The sequence below is a fragment of the Fringilla coelebs genome (genome assembly GCF_963513975.1).
Source record: "Fringilla coelebs genome assembly, chromosome: 6".
Lineage (NCBI taxonomy): Eukaryota > Metazoa > Chordata > Aves > Passeriformes > Fringillidae > Fringilla > Fringilla coelebs.
In genome coordinates this window covers 18,007,596-18,027,704 of record NC_140034.1, presented here as the reverse complement: position 1 = coordinate 18,027,704, position 20,109 = coordinate 18,007,596, and the positions used below count along the sequence as shown (strand labels likewise).

The window sequence follows — 20,109 nt, the reverse complement described above, 5'->3', positions numbered from 1 at the left end:
CGGTCATTAGGTTATGTACATCTGGTAAAAGTTGTTTTTCCTCCTGTGAAATAATTTGACTTTTTATTTATAGGGTTCTGGATCAACTGTTTGAGTGCCATATAGAAGAAAATAAGAACCGCCTTGATGAGGTATGTGCTGCCCTTACAGTAGTCTCTGCATATGATTTAGGTGACATTTCCAAAGAGCAGGGCAAATGCACAGGTATATTGGAGGGTAAAGGTAACCAGAATACTCAGTGGGGAGCCTCTCGTTCTCCATAAATGAGATCTGCTTACTCATGGGTCACAGGAGTCGCAGGTACAGTGACAAAGAATGGACAACAGTCAGTTCAGTTTGGTGACACTCAGGATTTCATTTAGTTGCTTGATTGCAAGCAGCCTCCCTTTCCTTCTGTCAGAGTTAAGCCCTGTCTTGAGCAGTGCTCAGGTGCCACGGGGCTGGAGAAGTGTCACCCTTTTCTTCCTTCACCCCTTAGGGCAAAATGCGCCAGATGTTGTACGTGCTGAAATCAGACCTTTGCTACAACCAGGACAGCGACACAGAGCCAATCCTTGCAGGTCAGGAAGCCTCGGGCTCAATGGAGCAGCACAAGTGTGATACAACAGAAGATCTCGACTTTACCTGTAAAGATCACAGGCTGAGGAAAGCTATAAAAAATGAAGAATTCCTTGAGGCCAGGGACTTGTCATTAAAGAAACCAAACAAATGTGGATCACTGTCCCGGTGCAAAAGGTCAAGGGACACACGGGGCAATGAAGACTTCTCAGAAGATACCGCAGAAATGATGGGTGCTGGGAAAGAGTCTCATTTCTGTGGTGTGGAATTTGAAGAACACCTGGACACTTCACCCACCCATGAGGCAGTTTCACATTTGTGTGTTTGTGAGAGAGATTTCAAAGTCAATAAGGAACTTGATGGACTTGATGAAAACTTTGCAGAGGCCCTTCACATTTCACCTAACTATTCATAACTGTAACCCAAATTTAGCTGTTAAACAGGGATAGAGCTCTTTCTGTGGTGAACTGCCATTTGTCAACCAATAGTAAATTGTTAGGTTTATTTTCAGTTATTTCTGTTTAAATACTGCTAAGATCTCTGTAGCAGGATACTATTAATTGGACATTAATCTCTGTGTAAATTAGATCTTAAAGGATAAAGGGTTAGTTAAGGGTCAGTTACCAGAAGAATTTTTTGTATTTTGCCCATAATTGTATAACTCAAAACAAACTTGAGAATATTAAAACTAGATTTATATTTTTTAGAGCTGTAATAATAAGTTATTAAATAATTATTGATTTAAATAAATTAATTGATAGCATAGTTGGGGTCCTGCTATAAAGATCTGAGATGATGTAGTCTGCAAGAATTCAACAACTTAACATAAACTTAACGTCAAAAAATATCCTCTTCCAAAATGGACAAGCACTTCCACCATGAAGTGTACTATGTTACCATTTGCAGAAGCCCACCAATGAAAAATCAAACTATGTCACAAGAAGAAAATCCAAATTTTAACAGATCTATACAGATTAATGACTGCAGTTTTTTATTTTCAGTTCTTTACTGAATGTGACTGCTAAGTTCAATTTCTTGCACTGATGACAGCCATGGCATAGCATTCTGCATCAAGCTTTGGTTTTGGAAAAGGATTGAATTGCTTACTGTTTGATGACTAGGACTGTGTAGAAGAAGACACATCAGGCACCTTGTACAGCAAATGGAAAAGAGGTGGTGTATTTTCTGGTTTAAGTTTAAATTGAAGTTAGTACATGCATTGCACAAAATCAACCCAAGTGTCATTGTTTAATCAGAGTACAGCTATTGCCTGACATTCCTGTTGCTGCAGAATAAGCTTAACCGGTTCTGAGGAAATGCTGACAAGTTACATCGTCTTGCTGTAGATGAGGAACTAGGAGAAGTCTTAGGAACCTGGATCAAGCCTGTCCTCTGATATTTCCTAGCGTCAGTTTCTAACCTTCTTCCTCCAAGGACAAGCCCAAGCTGTACCAGTTCTTACAAAGCAGCTGCCACCACCTGCCTCCCCTGTGCCTGGTGAGCATCGACCAAAGTCTGTGACTCCATTGACAGAGGACCCATTGCAGCTTAAAGGAGCTCCAGTAGACACAGATACTGCTTCACTTATGAGGCATAAACTTTTAGACAAAAAGGAAATGTCAAAAAACAGCTAGAGAAAGGCAGTCAGAGAAGAGCATGTCTGGCACAATCAGCACTGCAGTGCAGAACACAATTCCCGAAGAAAGCAAAAGGCACTTTCCTGGTGCCTTGCCCACAATAATAAATTGCACTTGTCGACAATTGCAGGAGACCCGAGTTTATTTTAGCCAGATCCGTGTACCTGGGCAGATGGGCACCAGCCTTTCATCTGCCACACTCAGCTGGCTGCCTTGTAAGCCTGGCCTGCAGCATGAGTACTGAGGCTCACTGAAAAGCAGGTGAGATCATGTGAGGACTTCTGCATCCTCCCTTCTGAGCCTGTCTTGTTGAAAGTATCTGAGCACAGAGCTGAGTCAGTGCAGTGCAGGGAGGGTTTGGCCTCCATCACAAGTGATCACACACCTCCTCCCATCCTCAAGGAATCTCCCTCTCTATTCCTTACCCAAGGAATTCCTTACCAAGCTGAACAGAAAGGATGCCCTAGGAAACTTGCTTCCACTTTATGCCCACAGGAACTGGTTCAAAAACTAAAGAGCATGGTTAGATGCATACAAGTATAAAGCCTCTTTGCTCCTCAGCCAGGACTTCACCCATTCTTCAGGCCCTCCGTTCCAAGTTCTCCATTCTTGGTCAATAATAGGAATTTAGAGGTTTTTTCCCATCCTATCACTACAGTTGTGACTTGTACATCGTAAGAAGTGTCACTCAGCAAACTTTGGCTTCTGGTCTGCATGAGTCTGATTAAAGATAAGAATTTCACATTCAAATTCTGTAAATGAAAAAATACTGTAGGAAAACACCACGGCAGTGAACCTCACAGAAAGGCACAAGTAATGACATACTCATTTTCTGTAATACAAGTAACATAAAAATAAATAAAAACCTTGACCATATTTCCTGTTGATGGACTGTCTCAACATCAATGACATTTTTTTCTGGGTAACTTTTTTTGCTGGGTAACAGCAACTGAAAAGAGGAAATAGATTGATTAAGAAAGACCTTTCACAAAGAAAGCACCTGTCTAACTAAACTGTGTGAATTTTTATTGGATCCATAGTGAAATGTCTGTTAAAGAACCAGAGAATTACACACCCCAATATCCAGCAACTGGAGCAGTGAGTCCAGCCCACAGAACTGGTTTCTCTCATTGGAGAGGCACTCCTATAAGATAGTAGGGAAAAACATTCTAGATAAATGTGACCTATATAAAATCAGTTTATCTGCAGATCAAGAGCAAATTCAGGTTGCCTTGGATTTAAAACTTTCTCTCTTCTATTCACATTACCCTGATATGCAAGCCTGACCCACATCACTGATAAGATTAATCAGCATTGCAAGGTTTGGGGATTTTTTCTGAGGGTTTTAGTTGGTTGGGTTTGAATTTTTTTCTCTCGTCACATTTTACTTTGCGTTATACTTGAGTATTGGTACAAGCAGTAGCAGAACAAGGCAGTCACACACCATTACATATCTGAATCCTTCAGATGTAACAAACCTAGGAGCAACCAGCAGCAGTGATCTGCATTGTGAAGACTTTCTGCCCAGATTCATGTGGGCCATGAGTACATACATCATAACATGTTTTTTCAAGTAGACAAAAGCCTCCTAGTGTTACTTTGCTGTAACAAAACAGCTTCTTATCTTTAAAGCTACAGTTTTGTCATCACTGCTCTTTTTTTCAAAGGTAGGATTCTGTTTATTTGCAAAGCAAAGTGGGGCTTTTGGTCATTTGAAGTAAAGATTAACTGGATCAAAGAAAAAAGGTGCTTACATGTCTTAGGGCTGACCAGAAAACAACCAGCTTCAAGCCGTCCTTTTATCCTTGATCCAGCCAGTGTTTAAAGCTCCTACAGAGTTTTCATTTCGGCTTAGCTGCAGAATGACCTCACAATTTTGTTTCTTTGCATTTCTATACACTTTATCATTTATAGCTATGCAAGAGTAGTTGTAAGAATGACGCAGCTCAACTGACAGTATTTCACAATTCAAGTACAAATTACTCCATTGGACAATGGGGGAAAAAGGGCTACTTGTTTCCTCAGCAATGTTTTGTGCAATGTTTATGAGTAAGAGAACTAGAACATCAGCATAAATATAAATTAGGGCCTGGAGTTTCATTTGTAGCCCCTAAGGCAGGCTGTTCCATTGTGGTGACAGCACAGTTTGTAGCCAACAAGATCTTCTTATAGTCCTTTAGTGCATGACTGCTGTTCCAGTGTCTGAGTACCTGGGAGAGGCAGCAGCCCCAGGCCACAGCCTGGAATAAATACAAATAGCAATGGAGAGTGAATGTTAAAGAGAATACAGGAAGAAAGGACTGGCAAAAGGGAAATGGTTACTGATTTCATCATTTAAAGTGAGACCTATTATTGGCTAGAGTACAGGTGCAGTGCAGAGATTCAGGTGCCACTTGTTAACATTGTGCTCAAATGTATTTTACCTTTCAATGTATAACTAATGCATGATACCACCTTTGTGTCATAGCACTTGTATTTGAGACCTAAAAATTTGTGTAAAGGGGAGAAAAATACAAAATTGGAACTCAAGGTCTACTTCAGAAAGCTATGGGAAAGCCCAGTATCCCACTTTTATTTTTGACCATCCAAGACAGGAGCATACTTTGATAAGCAAGTGCAGGGCACTGCAGCTGTATGATGTCTCCAAAGCCATCATTTTTTCTCTGGCACTTCCCTGGCACTTACCCTGCTGTTCTCAAGAGCTGACACCTGGTATGTACACAGATTACAAGGAACAGAACAGCAACCAGCAATCTTAACAAAAATCCTTTCTCACTCTCCAAAACAACCAAACCAGATAAAAGTAGTCCAATCTTCCTGTTTCCTTTAGTGAAATCTGCTTCATTCAGAAACAACCACCTTCTGTTTGTATTCCAGTAGTAAAGCAAGTGATATGCAAACAGGTGAGCAGTAAATTAATCTGCCCCAGCCATTGCCCCAGCATGGGTCACAGCCAGTCAAGGGATCCAGTTTCAAAACCTGTAGCAGGTCATGGGCAGCGGAAGCTGAGCATGTCACAGGGATAAAGCATCACTGGGAAGGGCAAAAGAAGAAACAGCAGTTGCCACTGTCTTGACAAATTGTCTGAGCTGTAGAACACCCACCCATAGCTTATCTCCATTTTAAAGCCTAGGAGAGCTCCAGTGTGCCTGGCAGTTGAGGAGTAGCAACAAGAATTGTTAATTCAAGTGAAGGGTACCAAAATTAAGGAGGAAGTACTGTGCATGGGACTTTCTGTTCTCTGTAGAAAGTCTCCAGAATAGCTGGGTTCCTAATGGTACCTTTTAGCTCGCCCACTAAGCTAATTCTAGCTGACAGCAAAGGCCAGGAGGTGTGCCCAACAGCCAGGTGACAACACCCAAAACTTCACTTGCATTCATCTTTGAAACCGTGACACTGGCCTGCAAAAAGCACAGGCTCCCAACCAACACCGTGTTTTAGGCTGGAGGAATGCCAGGCATCCCCACAGGCACCAGCACAGGCTGCTGCTGTGCCCTTGCTGCTCCTGTAGATCACAGGCTTTAGCACACACAGGTTCCCCTGCCCTTGCTGCTCCTGTAGATCACAGGCTTTAGCACGCACAGATTCCCCTGCAGTCCTTCCAGCCCTACCACACTGAGGGAGTGAAATCAGACCTTGAGAAGGGCAAGGAAAGGCTACATAAATGGAGTAGGGAGGCCTCTGAAACCTGAGAGAGAGACTCCAACAGAGCCTCAGGCTGGCAGGCAACAGGGCTGTGCTGTCCCATTCTCGTAGAGGACAGGCAGCGTGATCTGTAGCACGAGGTGCAGAGCTCTCTGCAGTTATCCCAAGAATTCAGCAAGCCCGTAGGACTCCCCTTACAGTATCTGTGTGAGGGCTGCAGCATAGCTTACACCTCACACCAGCCTGAGACCGCTTCCAGATGAGTAACACAACTATGAGGTGACCCCAGCTCTTCCCAGTATCCATTTCTCTTACTCATAAGCATGCTCACATGCCAAAGAAGTGAAGCAACGTGTTAAAGGCCATCAGCTCTCCTGTCAGCCTGAGAATTCCTTGCAGGACCTCAGAGGTGTAGCCTCTCCAATCAGAAATTCAGCTCAGAGGCATTTGGCACCCTGCTTTTTCCCCTGTGTTTGACACAAGTGAAACCAGAGATCACACAGATAGCGCAGGTTTGGAAGCTGGCTGTGAGGCTTCCCAAAAGCTGGGCACAGCCATCTAAGATAACAGTGGATTGTAAGAGAAAGACTGAAGAGCTCCTGAAGCTTTCATCTTGGTTTTCCCTTCCCCAGACAGAAGCTTGCATAATGGCTACTCCAATCCCACCGTGACAGCCTTTAGCCTTATCCAGGGAGTTGCAGCCTAAGCATCAGTCTTTGAAGGCCCTTGCTATGGCTTTCCCCAGGGTGTGCTTTCTCCACGGCTCCTCCTCACTATTTGAACAGCTTAGAGTCTGTTTAATTCACTTTATGGTGCTATCTGATCTCCCCAAAGGATTCTTGGGCCCATCTCCCCAGCCAGCTCCTTGTTCCTCCCTGTACCTGAGAGGAGGCTGGCAGGTGAGAGCACAGCCCTGCCGTAAGACACCTGTGGTGCAGTCTCAGGCACACTCCAGTAACAGCACTGAGGGGCAGGTGAGTGCTGGGCTGGGCCAGCCTGCGGCCAAAGTTACCTTCCCAAATATCAGGAAATTCAACCTGTAGTATTTGTGAAGCATTTCCAAAATGTCCATTACCCTCAGTTCTGCTTATTTGTCATTATTTAAACACCAGCCCTGTGCAGAGGGATAAGACTGACCTGAAAACAGCTTCAAATGGAGCACTGAACTTCCAGCTTGATGGCACATGTGCACTGAAAATGCTAAACTCACAATGGCAGCCCTCCTAACACCATGGCACTAAGGACAAATTTGCTCTGACTGCAGGGAGTGCATACACTCAGCAATGCTCCTTATTTGGGTAGATTGAGTTTTTCTGCAGTGCATCAAAGCTACTGTATCTGATACCTGTCATTTGGATTCCTACTGCTCTTCAGGTGCTCTTCTAGAAACTTCTCTCATCAACTCCCCTAAGTTTCTCATGTACCAAGTCCTGGAGCCCTTGCCCAAGAAAGCTTCTGAAGCGCCAGATGTGCCAAACCCAAGCATCAAGACACATCCCTGTCAACCAACTCTGACTACCAGAAGTCTCTAATGGGGATTTTACAGTGGCTGGAAAATAACAACTGCAGTTTAAAACCATTTGGAAATTTAGGTTTCTGAAGATACCTTTGCCAGAGGTCTAAAACCAATATAAATAGTAAGTGTGATAAAAACTGCTGAATGCTTCACTATGAGGCATTCATAGCATTCATCCTCAGGTCCCAGGAAGTCTCATTTTCCTCTTCTGATTTTGAATCCATGTCTGATAAAAGAGCTTTGCTTACAATGAGCATCACACAGGACATTCCCCAGGACTTGGGAACTGCTCTGGCAAGTACAGATGTATCTATCTATGGTTTGTTACCATCTTACCTTAAGCTGATTAATTAAACTGAGTGCACCTAGAAGACAAAATTTAGTTAAAAGCTTGATTGTTTCAGATGGAGCTAGGTGGACAAGACTCTAGACATTTAGCAAAGACAAGGGAAATGCACTTATCCAGTGTGAAGCTGTAATGTCCAGTGTGCAATTCTTGTATTCACCTCACAAAGCCTCATCCTGCACCGGGTGTGTAGAGCAAGCTGCTGCATCACCTCCCTTTTAACTCAATGCCAATTCTAGAATGAAAATAACTTCAGTGCTTGTTGTTGGCAGCAGCACCAATCATAGTAAGCATGCAATCAACTGTTTCTTCTCTCACATGCTTTTGGAAAGGGTTCTCCAACTTTCAAAGGTTTTTAATCCCTCCTACACTTAAATGTTAGAGGGAAACTGAAGTTCAGTACCAAAAACAGCTTTAGAAAATGCAAAACATTGTGAAAAAATATGATAGAGAAGCAGGCACAAGATTTTCCTGCCACAAAGATGACACCTATTAGTACTTGACACAAATTTTATACCCAGTACTTGCAGCACATCAGAAGAGGGATCACACCTTTGTGAACTGAAGGCAAAGTCCCAGCTTAGGATTACACATGAACAGTAAGTTCTTGCATTTTTCCTTTAATAATGGAAATATAAAAACTCATAATTGCTTCAAATATTTATTTCCATGGCAAAAATAGACTATAATATATTCATTTCACATATATTACATTCAGTAATACAAGCTTTTCTGTCTATGAAACACAATTTATACATTGTTTTACAAACCAATTTCAGTTTTACAAGAATTAAAGCTGGTTTGATTATACATTTTTACAGTATTGGTGGCAAGACAGCAAAAAATAAACATGTTAACCACTAGCTTAGTACTAGAAAATAATACTTCATGTTTGCTACTTTTAAACAAAGTCCCATTTAAATCCTTGCATATTGGCTCAAGTGAAAACTGAAGGAAATGGAGCCAGATCCTGTGTTCCTCTGACACTAAGGACTCAATCCTACAAAACTGCCGATGGGATTTCAAACACCCGCTTGCCTTTAATGAAAGAAGATTTCAGCAGTGTGCAGGAGTGTACATACTTGCTGATTTGCCAGGTAAGTCCTCTTAAATTTCCATCCAAGTGCCCCCAGAAAAGCCACAGAGGACAGATAACTTGGGTATTTCAAAGCAACTTAAGCAATTATCTTTGTAAAGAGCATACACACCTTGTCTGTCAGAATTATTCAGCATTAGCAAGGTGACAGACTGGAGGATTTTACAGGGGTTTTCTCCATCAAATCTCCTGCCATTCTAAAAATTAATGGCATTTGCAATGTCTTCAAAGTATGTTAAAAGAAAGCCTCCTAATTTCACCTAAATATTTCCAAATGGAAAAACAGCATTTAATTCCCTTTATAAAAAGTTAGGCACCTTCTGAAGCTGCTCATAAAATTAATAATTTGGTAGTTTTGATTGCTGCATATCTGAACCAAAAGAACATTACAGTATCTGCAGTTTTGCCCTTTGACTTGCCACAGGCTGGATCTGTTGTAAACTCTGTTCATTAGAGTCCTTACATTTGATTTCTATCTCCGTTCACTAAGTAAAGCTGAAGAACAGACTTCAACAAAACAAACACCCTGGAGGTTATTCTTCACCACTAAACACAGCATGATGTGGAAAATAGCAAAGAATAGAACCAAAGGCTATTTAGCAACAGTTTTTTGAAATGCTCATTGAAGTTAACAAATCCTTTTTTCTCAGCCCAGTTAGACCTTAAAGTAACATGTGATGCCAACAGAGTGCACCAAGTTAGCTGGTCCCAAGCAAGATCATACTAAGAATTTTTTTTTACTTTAACTTTTCTTTTTACAGACACATTTGCAACAGCAGTTTAAGATTTTTTTTCCCTTACCTTTAGCACGGTGTTACACTGTTTTAATGTCACAGTGTTGCAAACGTTGCACTGCAACAGAACTTCTAAGAACATTAAATTCCACTTCAAGAGTCTCATTGTTAGCCCAGCCTTAACTTGGTGCAACTCACACCAACTGTAAACACCTGGCTACATTCAAAACATAGTTAGAATTTTGAATCATCTCACCTGCATCCATTAGAAATTATCACTGCAAAATTGCAAGTATGCCTATTCCCCCTGCATTCTGTATCTGTAAAACCAGAGACTGTAGTTTGAAAAATCTGACCTTTAATGAGTAAACAGAAATTAAGCTGACAGATTGCATTCAATACATTTGGAAAGGAAGATATGTAAAAATAAAAGAGCCTCTGAAAAAGTATTTGGAGTTTAAAAAAATCACATTTTAAAAAGCCAGTAAAAATAACACCTATGACTACATCCACTTACCCTACCATGCCATGAAAAACATACCATATGACTCAAAACCTGCTAGCAGCTCTACTTTGGATACAAAACATTCCAAATCCTCCTCCAAATGCCTTCTGCCACTCCTCACATCCTCCTTCTCTATGTCCAAAATTTTGTACTTGCACAAGAGAATTTCTTTTGAACTCTCATCTACTTTTCCTTTGAATGCTGTACTTTCCTGTATGCACATTCCTGCTGCATTCTTTTGGTTAATTCTTGTAATCTGTATTGAAATTTAAAGCAGATGTGAGTATTCATGCTTCAAGGGCTCCAGCTTTCATTGGCAGTAAGCCCATGTTAATTCCTACAATATCATGAAGAACTGCAGGAATTTTGCATCTTGCAGGGCTGGACTCTGGCTTTCCATGACTTTGCACTATCAGAAAAAAAACAACCCTAAACATTAAAGCACTGAGTTCTTAGCAACTGAAGCATCGATTCTTTTCAATTGATAATTTGAACTATTGAAATAAAGTGATGGGTTCACTGTTTTTAAACCCCAGGGATTTTGTAATCCTATTGATATTAAAACTGAGGTTTCATTACACAGCTATGATAAACAACCCTGCAGTTTCCGTGTTTGGTCCAGAAGCCATCAAAATCTATGAGCCACTCAACTTTAACAGCTGCTCCAACACAAAATGTGTAGCAGCAGCTAGAGCAGCAGCCTCAGTCTTACTTATTAAATTTAGAAGAGCCATTTTGGAGAAAATTGCTCCAAGTGTTGCCCACTTCAAAAAGAGATACACAGGATTACAAGAGAAGCCAAATGTAAAATGCCAAGAATCTTTTCGACTTCAGTAAAAATTTATTTTACTTTTATTTGTTATTACTGCATCTTACTTTTTTTCTAAATGTTGGTGATAACTTAGAGCAGCTTTTCATCCTTAGGAATACAGGAACACTGCCTTGGTCACCTTCTTTTAATTCAAAGTATTTCTACATATAAACCATAGCATCCTGCACTTTGTGTGAAAGGTATTCCAAATATAAGGCATAAAACTTTTCCTGCTCTTCCTGGGGGACAGCAGAAAAGGAGAGCACTGCTGTGCAGGCTGCAGAGGCTGTGCAAAACTCCCCTGTGCATCTCAGAGCTCCTCCCTCACCAAACAGGGCCAGGAAGGACTGCAGCCTAAAGCTAACCTAGCTAAGTCAGTGACATCTCTGTAATGGATCTCTGACAGCTTCTTAGAGAAGAGGTTTTAGCCCAAAACTACAAAGATTCACTGGTGAAAAAAAACCTCTCATCAGAGCAACCGAGAAAGAAACCAAACACACAGATGTCCTTACTACAGTTTGTGTGTTCTTCTCCTGTCTCTTCATATAATTTGATCCTAGAAAGCATCTTCCACCTAGTCAACAAAAGAGCATCAAATCTGTCTCTTGACAGTATATAGCACCTTTATTTGTCCCTGAGAGCTCTGACATCCCTAGAGATCAGCATCATCTTTGCTATTTGCTGCAAGAATTCTTCATACAACTTTTCTTACTAAACAATCTCTGTTCAAATCTTGCTTAATCATCTGATTTCATCCCCATAAAAAGAGATACACATTTGGCAAAATTGGACAGGCTTTTAGAGAAATTTTAAGATTTTTGACAAATAAATCCACCTCTGACTCACACTCTGACTGGATTTGGACAGTGGATATTGTTATAACATCCAAAACTTCATGAAGCACCCAGCACAACTACATGTAAAAAATGCATCCCTTTTCAAGGCTCAGAACAAAAGTGCTAAAAACTGAATTGTCTAACTGAAAATCTAAACAATGGTTTAAAAATAATTTTTTAAGAAGGTTGTGAAGTTTAATTTCATTTGGTATCCAAAAGAGAAACTGCTCATTTTCAATGCCCACTCAGAGCCATATGCTTACAAACAAAAGCAATCCTACGGTGTTCAGTAGAAGAACTCACATAAAGTCAAGTCTAATAAGGTCAAGTCTATCACTGCAAAACCAGACTGCTGATGGACAGAACTGGAAGCTGAAGGGGAGGAGGTAGCAGTGATACACTGAAAAAACCAAGACTGTGACTACCAGGTTTGAGCAGAGCCACCTCTAAAGGTGAACACAACTTCTTGTAGCTAAACAGAAAAATAAGCCAAAAGACAAACATTTCCTCACCCACCTCAGATAATCCCATAAATACTGAATTAAATTGCTTGTTATTACTGTTCCTTTTAATGCCTCACAGCTGATGTTCTGCCTCAGAAACTGCTGCTTGAGGTTCTGGCTGTCCATCATGTCATTAAAACTGCATCTGTCAGGTGACGAAGATCACAGGGCAAAGTTAAGAAATGGAAAAGGTACAAGCTACATTTTAGAGCCTGCCCTCCCATTCAGTAACATTTCTGCAGATAGAAGTGAACTGTGGCAAAAATCAACAATGTTTTCAAAATTGAGTATGTTAAAAATAGCTAAGTATGTTTGCTTCTTTCAATACTTCTGTCAACATAGATATGTAAAATTGGTATGTTTGCAAGGTTTATGTATAAAGAATCTGTCTTCAGCAACTGTTTTCCTCTGGACTTCCAGTTTTATGCTTGGCAATTAACAATTCCTAGGCATTTTATATAAGAACAACATTTCTTTTCCCTAGTCTGAAATATGCAATCTAACTTATACTGAGAGTACAACAAATCAGACTGCTTCCAAGCAGACCTGAAAGCACCAGATCAATATCGTGTACCTAAAAGTAATATCTTTTGTATAAAATGACATATTATCTCAATGTCATTTGGACCATATGTTTAACTTCATGGAAGCAGCTTATTACAAAGGAAATTGAGGCAACATATTTATAATTCTTAATTCATGTCCTGGAACAAAACTACTGTTTTGAAGGGGGTTTAATAGTTTCAAACCCTTGTTAGAGCTCAGAAAAATAATTTCAGCACTAATAAACCTGACTTTTAGTTTCATTTCCTTTCACTAAGCAGGTATCAAGGGAAATGTACACTTAACCATGCCTGCAGACTGGTCTACTATACAGGGTTTTTTAAAATTAAACCAGATATCAAAAAAACATTGCTCCATTTGGAATAGGGATTTTCAACTCAGCATCTAAAAACACTTGGAAAGGCAGCTAAAACCACACTGTCCCCACTGAAAACCACAGAGGGTTATTTAGGGATATCATCATTTGACCAGTAGGCTGTACCTGCCCACTTCAGGTCCATGCCACAGCCCTGACACAGCTACTAAATTACCCCCATCTCCAGTGCTTCCTCTAAGAGCTTTTTTCTGCAATTTCTCAAATGTTCTTCATTGCAATGCTGCACAGCATTAGCAAAATTTGCTCTAGCACTAACAAAATAATCTGGAGGATTCTACAGAATCCAATGCTTTACTGGCTTTCTTGGCTGGGAACATTAACATTTTTTTAAGGTCATCTTTGCACCGTGTAAACCAGCAATCATAGCTGCCACACCTCCTCCATTACGCTTCAGACAATCATTTCCACTTCACCACTCTGCACCTTCCTACTCCCATTTTGGTTCTCTCACTTCATCAACTTAAAAAGCTCTTCTTAAAATAACAGGTTAGTAATGGTATATTGCCAAATGAAACAATGCATGATTATAGTCTCTATATTTAGCTACATAAATAATAGAGCAAAAAAAGTGCTTAAAACATTTGCATCCACTTTGATTTCAGCCAGTAAAATCAAACTGTCCTCTAAATATATGAATAATACTGAATATGTACTTTCTCTCATCCATTTGTTTCCAATAACCTCACAGATACTTAAAATATTTTTCCCTGCCCATTGCAGGTAAACATGCCTCCTCTCAAATGAAAGTTATCAACAGTTACCATTATCTTTGACTTGTCTGTTCTAGTACATAGCACTGCAGCTAACTACCAACAGCTTCCCTAGGACTTTCTGCATGATTTTTGAAAAGTTGGTTCAAACATTGTCAGACTTCTCCTCTGAAAATAGTTATTTTTAAAAAGTTTTCTGTTGTGGCCATTCATTTTCTTTTAAATTTAAAAATCCTGAATATAAAAATAACTGTTCTTAAAGCAACAGCTTAAAATATCTAAGAGCTGCTAATTTTGCTAAGTAAGCCAGAGGAAACCAAATGTTCATTTAAAATAATATAGATGTATTGTTGTAAATATAAAATTGAAAGCAGAATCAAACTGCATAAGACCTTGACATTCCCAAGGGGCAGGTTTCTGACCCCATGTGCACCTACACATTTTAGCTTTTGCACAGTAAACAATTATGTTTCAAAACATGATGTCAGTAAATGTGTACTATATACCTCCAGTCCATAAGATGCTTGTTTTGCTCAGAGTAACACCACTCTAAAGAACGTGTGCAAGTACTACAGACCAGTACAAGTAAAATCATTCCTTAATGTGGCTGTGGCTGAATGTGGGAAGAATTCAGTCCAGAGAAGATCCTGCTGTGCAGAGACTGTTACACTGACTCGCATTTACCATTCCCATGGCAGCCCTAAATGGTAACTCTGTGATTCATCAAATGAGGAAAACACCAGTGAGAGCAGGTCTGGACAACTCCAATTTTCTTTCTGTCAACTCTTGCAGAGTCTCTTAGGAAGTGGCAGGGGTTAGATAAGTCTAGAACTTTTGAGAAACTGAATGAGAACTCCATAGACGAAAGTGTACTGTGAAAGAGTCTGCACCATCATCATTCTCTGCTGCCTCAACATATCCAGCACTCGTGGGATGTCCAGCATCTGGAAGAAGGGAACAAAACATTACAAGTGACTGGTGAGCAGGGAAACTGGCTTGCATTTTCCCAGCAGGAGGTTCAGAGCAGTACCTTAGTGTCTAAGGACAGAGTCAGCTGTTCTGATTTCAGCTCTGACAAGTCATTGCCCCTGTGTGCAGTATGGACTGCCCTACACTACTCATCATCTGGGAAATATGAATTATGGTAAAGTTACCTAACTCATGGGGTATTGTGCTTCACAGATCTAATGGCTGAAAAAATCTGTTACAGTGTTAGGAGAGGGATGCACAATGAAACAATAAGTTTGTTGCATTTCAGTTGACATATTATATTATTAATGAACATTTTACAGCTGTCCACTTCTGGCTAGAAATTGATAGGACTGATTTTATTCTATTAAACTACCACTACTGAGACTGATACTGTAAATACACTGCACTTAGGAACAAAATAATAACAAGTACAGAGACTGGCTACAAAGCATGTTCTCGAATATTATCGATTCTAATAAAGGCAAAGAGCAGTAAAGTCACGATGAAATCCTGAAATATGCTCAGTGGCCTAGGGCATACCTTGCTCCATTCAATGACTCAACATCTTAGGGAGTCAAGAATCCAAATGAGCATTCCAGTGCCTGGTGTGCACGTGGGCAGCTCTAGAAGATTATTAACTTCTGTTGAATTCCCAAGAGCCATTTCAAGCGCAGTTGTAAGGCCTCTCCCAACAGATGAACATCCATAACACATTCCAGGCAGGTTATTGCCTCCTCCAGTAGCTAACACGATTTAAAGCACAAGGAAGAGGAGGAGCTCACCTCGTTGTGTTCCAGGCAGGCGATCATGATCTCTGCCAGGATGACCACCCCGGTGCGTCCCACGCCGGCGCTGCAGTGCACCAGCAGCGGCGGGTTGGGGCTCCGGGGCTCGGCGGTGCTGTTGGTGTGGCGCCGCACCGACTGGATCTCCTCCAGGTACGCTGCCGCGTGCAACGGGACAGGAACCAGTCAGTTAGGAGATGAACCACATCAGAAAAAGGGTACATTGTGCAAATCACAAAGCCCCTCCCCAGTTCTAACGTCAGCCACTTGAAGGTGCACAAAATGAAAAAAGACTGCCACAGCACAGAGGTAGGAGCCCATTGTGAGTTATATCTGCCCCATTTTTTAGCTGCATCTTGTCACATTAGATGCAGAAGTCATACCCCAACCGTAGCAATACAGATCTACAAGGATCATCTAGCGTTTGTAAGGATTTCCTTGCCTTGTTCTCCTATTCCTACTAAAGACAGCTACTGCTGCAACACACTCAAAAGCCTAGTATGGGGTGCAATTATGTTTTATTCTATGTGGACTTCTGGTAAATTATTTGCTTTAGACAGAAGGAGTCACTTTAATAAACTGGTATATTCCTGCAAAAAATATAATTCAGTATGTCTTGCTGGTGTGAAGAAACCTTTTACAATGGAATGGAATGCTTGGCTTACTTGTCAAAAGTTACTTCATATATAACAGGCATTTCAGAAGGTATTAATAGAACAGCACAAACCACACCCCAAAACAAAGCTATTAAATACAACTTACATAAAAATCCCTTTAAATCTTCTGGACAGCCATGCTCTGGCCAGTCAGTGTACTGCAAATGCCAAACCGTTCTCTCCTGTCCTGTGAGAAGATGTTTAATCTTCAAACCTGTAGTTGCGTAGCAGCCTGAGTCGGTACGGAATCGCGTGGTTATCTTAAATCTTCCATACGTCACTGTGTTGTGTCTTGAACCAAGACGTGGCCAGTATCTGAAGCTTTTTTCTCTCCCACTTTCCTTAAAAGTAGAACACTTGCTTAACAAGAAACCTAAGAACATTCATACATAGCTAATGTTCCTGTAGTAACAACTGTATCTCTCCTCTACTAAGCAGCACTAACATGTTACAGCCTCTTACTGGGAAAACCAAGTTCCCAGTAGAAAGAGTTTGCAAATCCATTTTTCTGCCAAAGGAATCAAGACAGAAAGGGGTCACTAGAAACTTCTCTTCAATCGGTCTAGTTGTTGGAGCAAACATCCCCCTCCTCTAACAGATTATAAAAAATATCATTGTGGAATTTCTGGGAGGAACCTGACTCAATTTATACTCACTTCCTCTGCCGTCACCATAGCTATGATCGCAATCCCTTGTTCCCAGACCATCTGCCAGAAATCCTGACATGTGTTCTGCAAAGGGCCCTGCGTGGCAATGTAATCCCACTCTATGCCACCAACAGAGATCTGTAAAAACAAAGACATTAGATTAGTAATTATTGGAAACCCTCTCCCTAGTTCTAACGTCTGCCATTTGAAGGTGCACAAAATGAAAAATACTGCAACACCACAGAATCAGGAGCCCATTGTGAGTTATATCTGCCCTATTTTTTAGCTGCATCTTGTCACATTAGATGCAGAACAGACACAATTGTCAGACTCATAGCTAAAAAAATGGTTTTTATGTCACAAGCATCATGTAAAACTAAGAAAAGAAAATTGTATTTCTCCTTTGTGAATTTAATGTATTTTAGCAAATTCAAGTTTAGAGAAGCTTTCATACTCTGGTGATGTAAATATTACAGCACTAGTTGTTATTTCCTGAAACAATATTATCTTGCTTGAGAAGGGTCAACATTTGTGAATAAAGCAGAGAAACTATGATACCATATCAGTATACAAACAGATTTATTTAAAAAGGCAGCAACACAAGTGCTGCTTCGACAATCTCAACTCTTTTCAGAAAAAGCATCAAGCCAACTGTACTTGCACTTAGAGCAGATAAATGTACTGAAAAAAGAACTGCTTTCAAGGTTCTTGAAGACACTCTTCAAGTTCTTTTAAACAGAGCTTAAAGAGTTAAGGATGGGGAAAGAAGGCAGCTGAAGGTTTTGAAAGAGCCAGTTTCCCCCGGCTCTGGCTCTAACCATCCAAAAAAGCCTAATCTAGGAGATAGCTTCCTGCCCATTGTGGATACAGTCTGAGAGTACAGAAAAGGAAGAAACTATGATTGTCACTGCAGCTCAAAAATATCACAGTCATTGCAGACAATCCCAGTTTGCTTTAAACCTATTTGCCTCCTTAGCTCTGGGCAGAATGGACATGCCTTCTGTTAGCAGCAATCCCCACAGAGGGAACGCAGAAAAGCAACAGTAGATCGAATCAACACAGAAGCAAAATGCAGAAGATCCCTCCAATAATTAACCCTCCATTATTCTAGGTGATTAGGAAAACAGGTTCCTGCTTTCCCCAAAGAAAGCTCTGGAGAAGAAAAGAGAGAGAGATGGAGGGATTGTCACTGATCTCACCAAACCAAAAACTGATAGCCAAATGCATTTTCACTTAGCACGTGAACTGGGAAATTTTCCTCCGAGGCCATTTCTCTCACCTTGATATGAGATGCATTGATGTAACCTGTGTTATTTTCTTTGGTTGGGACCAGCTCCACTCTGGTATCATCATAAGGAAGGACGTCCTGGAAGCGGTTCCTCTCGGTGTTCTCCGGCAGCCGAGCTATGGAGCACTCTCCATCCAGCAGCCTTTTCTTCTGGATGCGCTCGTACTCCGTGAACACCATCCCCTGCTCCAGCCGCTGCTCCAGGGCTCTGCACTGCAACACAGGACACAGACAGCCTGCAGAGTCACATTCTGAGTGTAAATTAAATTGTCTCTTTGAACAGAGAACTCACGAAGGATGAAATGTATGTATTTTCTTCTCCACCATACTTCTTCAATGCTTTTCCAGCTATTAATGTTTCCCCAAGCATACCAGAATAAATTAGAGGCAATCCTAACCAGCAGGAATTTTGTTCAAGTGAAAACTAAGCAGCCTGTTATACTTCACTAGGTCACAAAGATTTATTTGGATACTGCTGGTAAAGAAAAAATTACTTCACAGTTTCTGTAAAGACAGCCCATCTAGGGAGAAAGAACATTGACCAACCAGACAGCTATGCCACACTGCATACTGCTTCAAATACCTTTGATCCACCTGCTCAATATAGCAGCTAGCTGACATCATTTGAAAGGTCTCCTTTAACCTTATAATAACCCCCAAAATAATAATAAAAAACCTCACAAACTCAGTTGTTTGGATGGAGAAAAACAAAATTTTGCTTACAGCAGGAAAGCTGCCTTAGAAACTTGCTGCAATTAAGGTATAAACCCAGAATTTTTTTCTAATAGTATAATGCAATCATTTTTATTTAATAACTATTCCCTCCTCCCCTTAATTCTTTCGAAACCAAGTTGTTTCTAAATCATAAGACACTTCTGGAATTTCTGCATTGCTTTGCCAACAATAAGGAGGAATAATATGTAAGATTTCAGCCAGAAAATTTCATCTATGTCACATGTCCCCAGATTCTTACAGCAACTGCTCTGTGGTATCAGGTCATAGAAGTGTCTTATATCAAGTAAGTATGCCAAATGTTACAGAGGAAGGTGTAAACTTCCCTCATATGCAATTTGCACAACAATACATCAACTGCACAAACTCATTTATTATCTTTAGGCTAAACTCACATATTTAAACTGACAACAGCATAAAGCTGAGCAATGAGACAGGCACTGAATCAACACAAAACTTATCTTCTAAAATGCCTGCACTCTGGGCTTCCTTTTATGTCACATGCCTACTGTGCATTGCCTCTTCTCAGCTGTTTTAGGAACTACTCCTGTTTCACGGTATTCATTCTACCTCTGCCTGAAGAGAAAGTGTAGTGACATGACTTTGTTAGAGCTTGACTTCATGGTTTCTTCTTTGCCACAACACTTTGGGCAGAGCTAGCTGAATATAAACACAGCTGAATCCAGTAAGGGTCAACCCAGAAAGAGATGATGGCTCTAGGTAAGAGGAAATAACCAGCACAGGATTCTAAACCTGTATCTCAGTAACACAATGCTAATTTTTGTCCCTTAGCATCTTAAGCAATGTATATGTAGTTCAACACATTTATTACTGAGCAATTTGCAATTAATTTTCTTGGTCTGTTCATTTAAACTGCACCTGGTGAGAGCAGGACTATCCTTCAGGTTCTAATCCCTAGATTAGATTCCTAGTCACTAGAAACTAAACTGAGCTGAGGATGCCCAACCATGCTCAGAATCAGATTCCATAAAGACCACTGTTTGCAGAATGGGCAATAATCACTGTGCAATTTGGTGTATCTAGTTGCTCCCTGGTCAGATGTGTGATGGCAGCACTGTTCTTCATAGCCTGTCACAGCGTGAATATTGACTGTATTTCACTTTCCTGCACTTCTTTAATGAGACATGAGACAGGCTGAAGCAGATTTACTCATGCTTTTTATCCTGACACA

At 40.6% G+C, this 20,109-nt stretch overlaps 2 protein-coding genes across 5 annotated transcripts in view; one reads left to right on the top strand and one right to left on the bottom strand.

Annotated features, from left to right (window-relative positions):
- SPATA7 (spermatogenesis associated 7) overlaps window positions 1-3,055 on the top strand; it is a 35,287-nt gene extending 32,232 nt beyond the window's left edge. The window contains exons 11-12 of the mRNA XM_084207490.1: window positions 74-131; window positions 479-3,055. Of these exons, the coding sequence (XP_084063616.1) occupies window positions 74-131; window positions 479-973 (553 nt within the window). The 3' untranslated portion in view covers window positions 974-3,055. The remainder of the gene's footprint in view (window positions 1-73; window positions 132-478) is intronic.
- Window positions 3,056-8,358: 5,303 nt separating this feature from the next.
- PTPN21 (protein tyrosine phosphatase non-receptor type 21) overlaps window positions 8,359-20,109 on the bottom strand; it is a 44,025-nt gene continuing 32,274 nt past the window's right edge. For 2 of the 4 annotated variants that reach the window (XM_084207021.1, XM_084207022.1), the window contains 5 exons: window positions 18,177-18,398; window positions 16,907-17,035; window positions 16,357-16,591; window positions 15,592-15,752; window positions 8,359-14,781 (listed from right to left, as the gene is read on the bottom strand). In XM_084207021.1, the coding sequence (XP_084063147.1) occupies window positions 14,653-14,781; window positions 15,592-15,752; window positions 16,357-16,591; window positions 16,907-17,035; window positions 18,177-18,398 (876 nt within the window). In that variant the 3' untranslated portion in view covers window positions 8,359-14,652. Of the gene's footprint in view, window positions 14,782-15,591; window positions 15,753-16,356; window positions 16,592-16,906; window positions 17,036-18,176; window positions 18,422-20,109 lie in introns of those variants that run through there. The other 2 variants (XR_014616205.1, XM_084207023.1) reach the window with 2 other exon arrangements.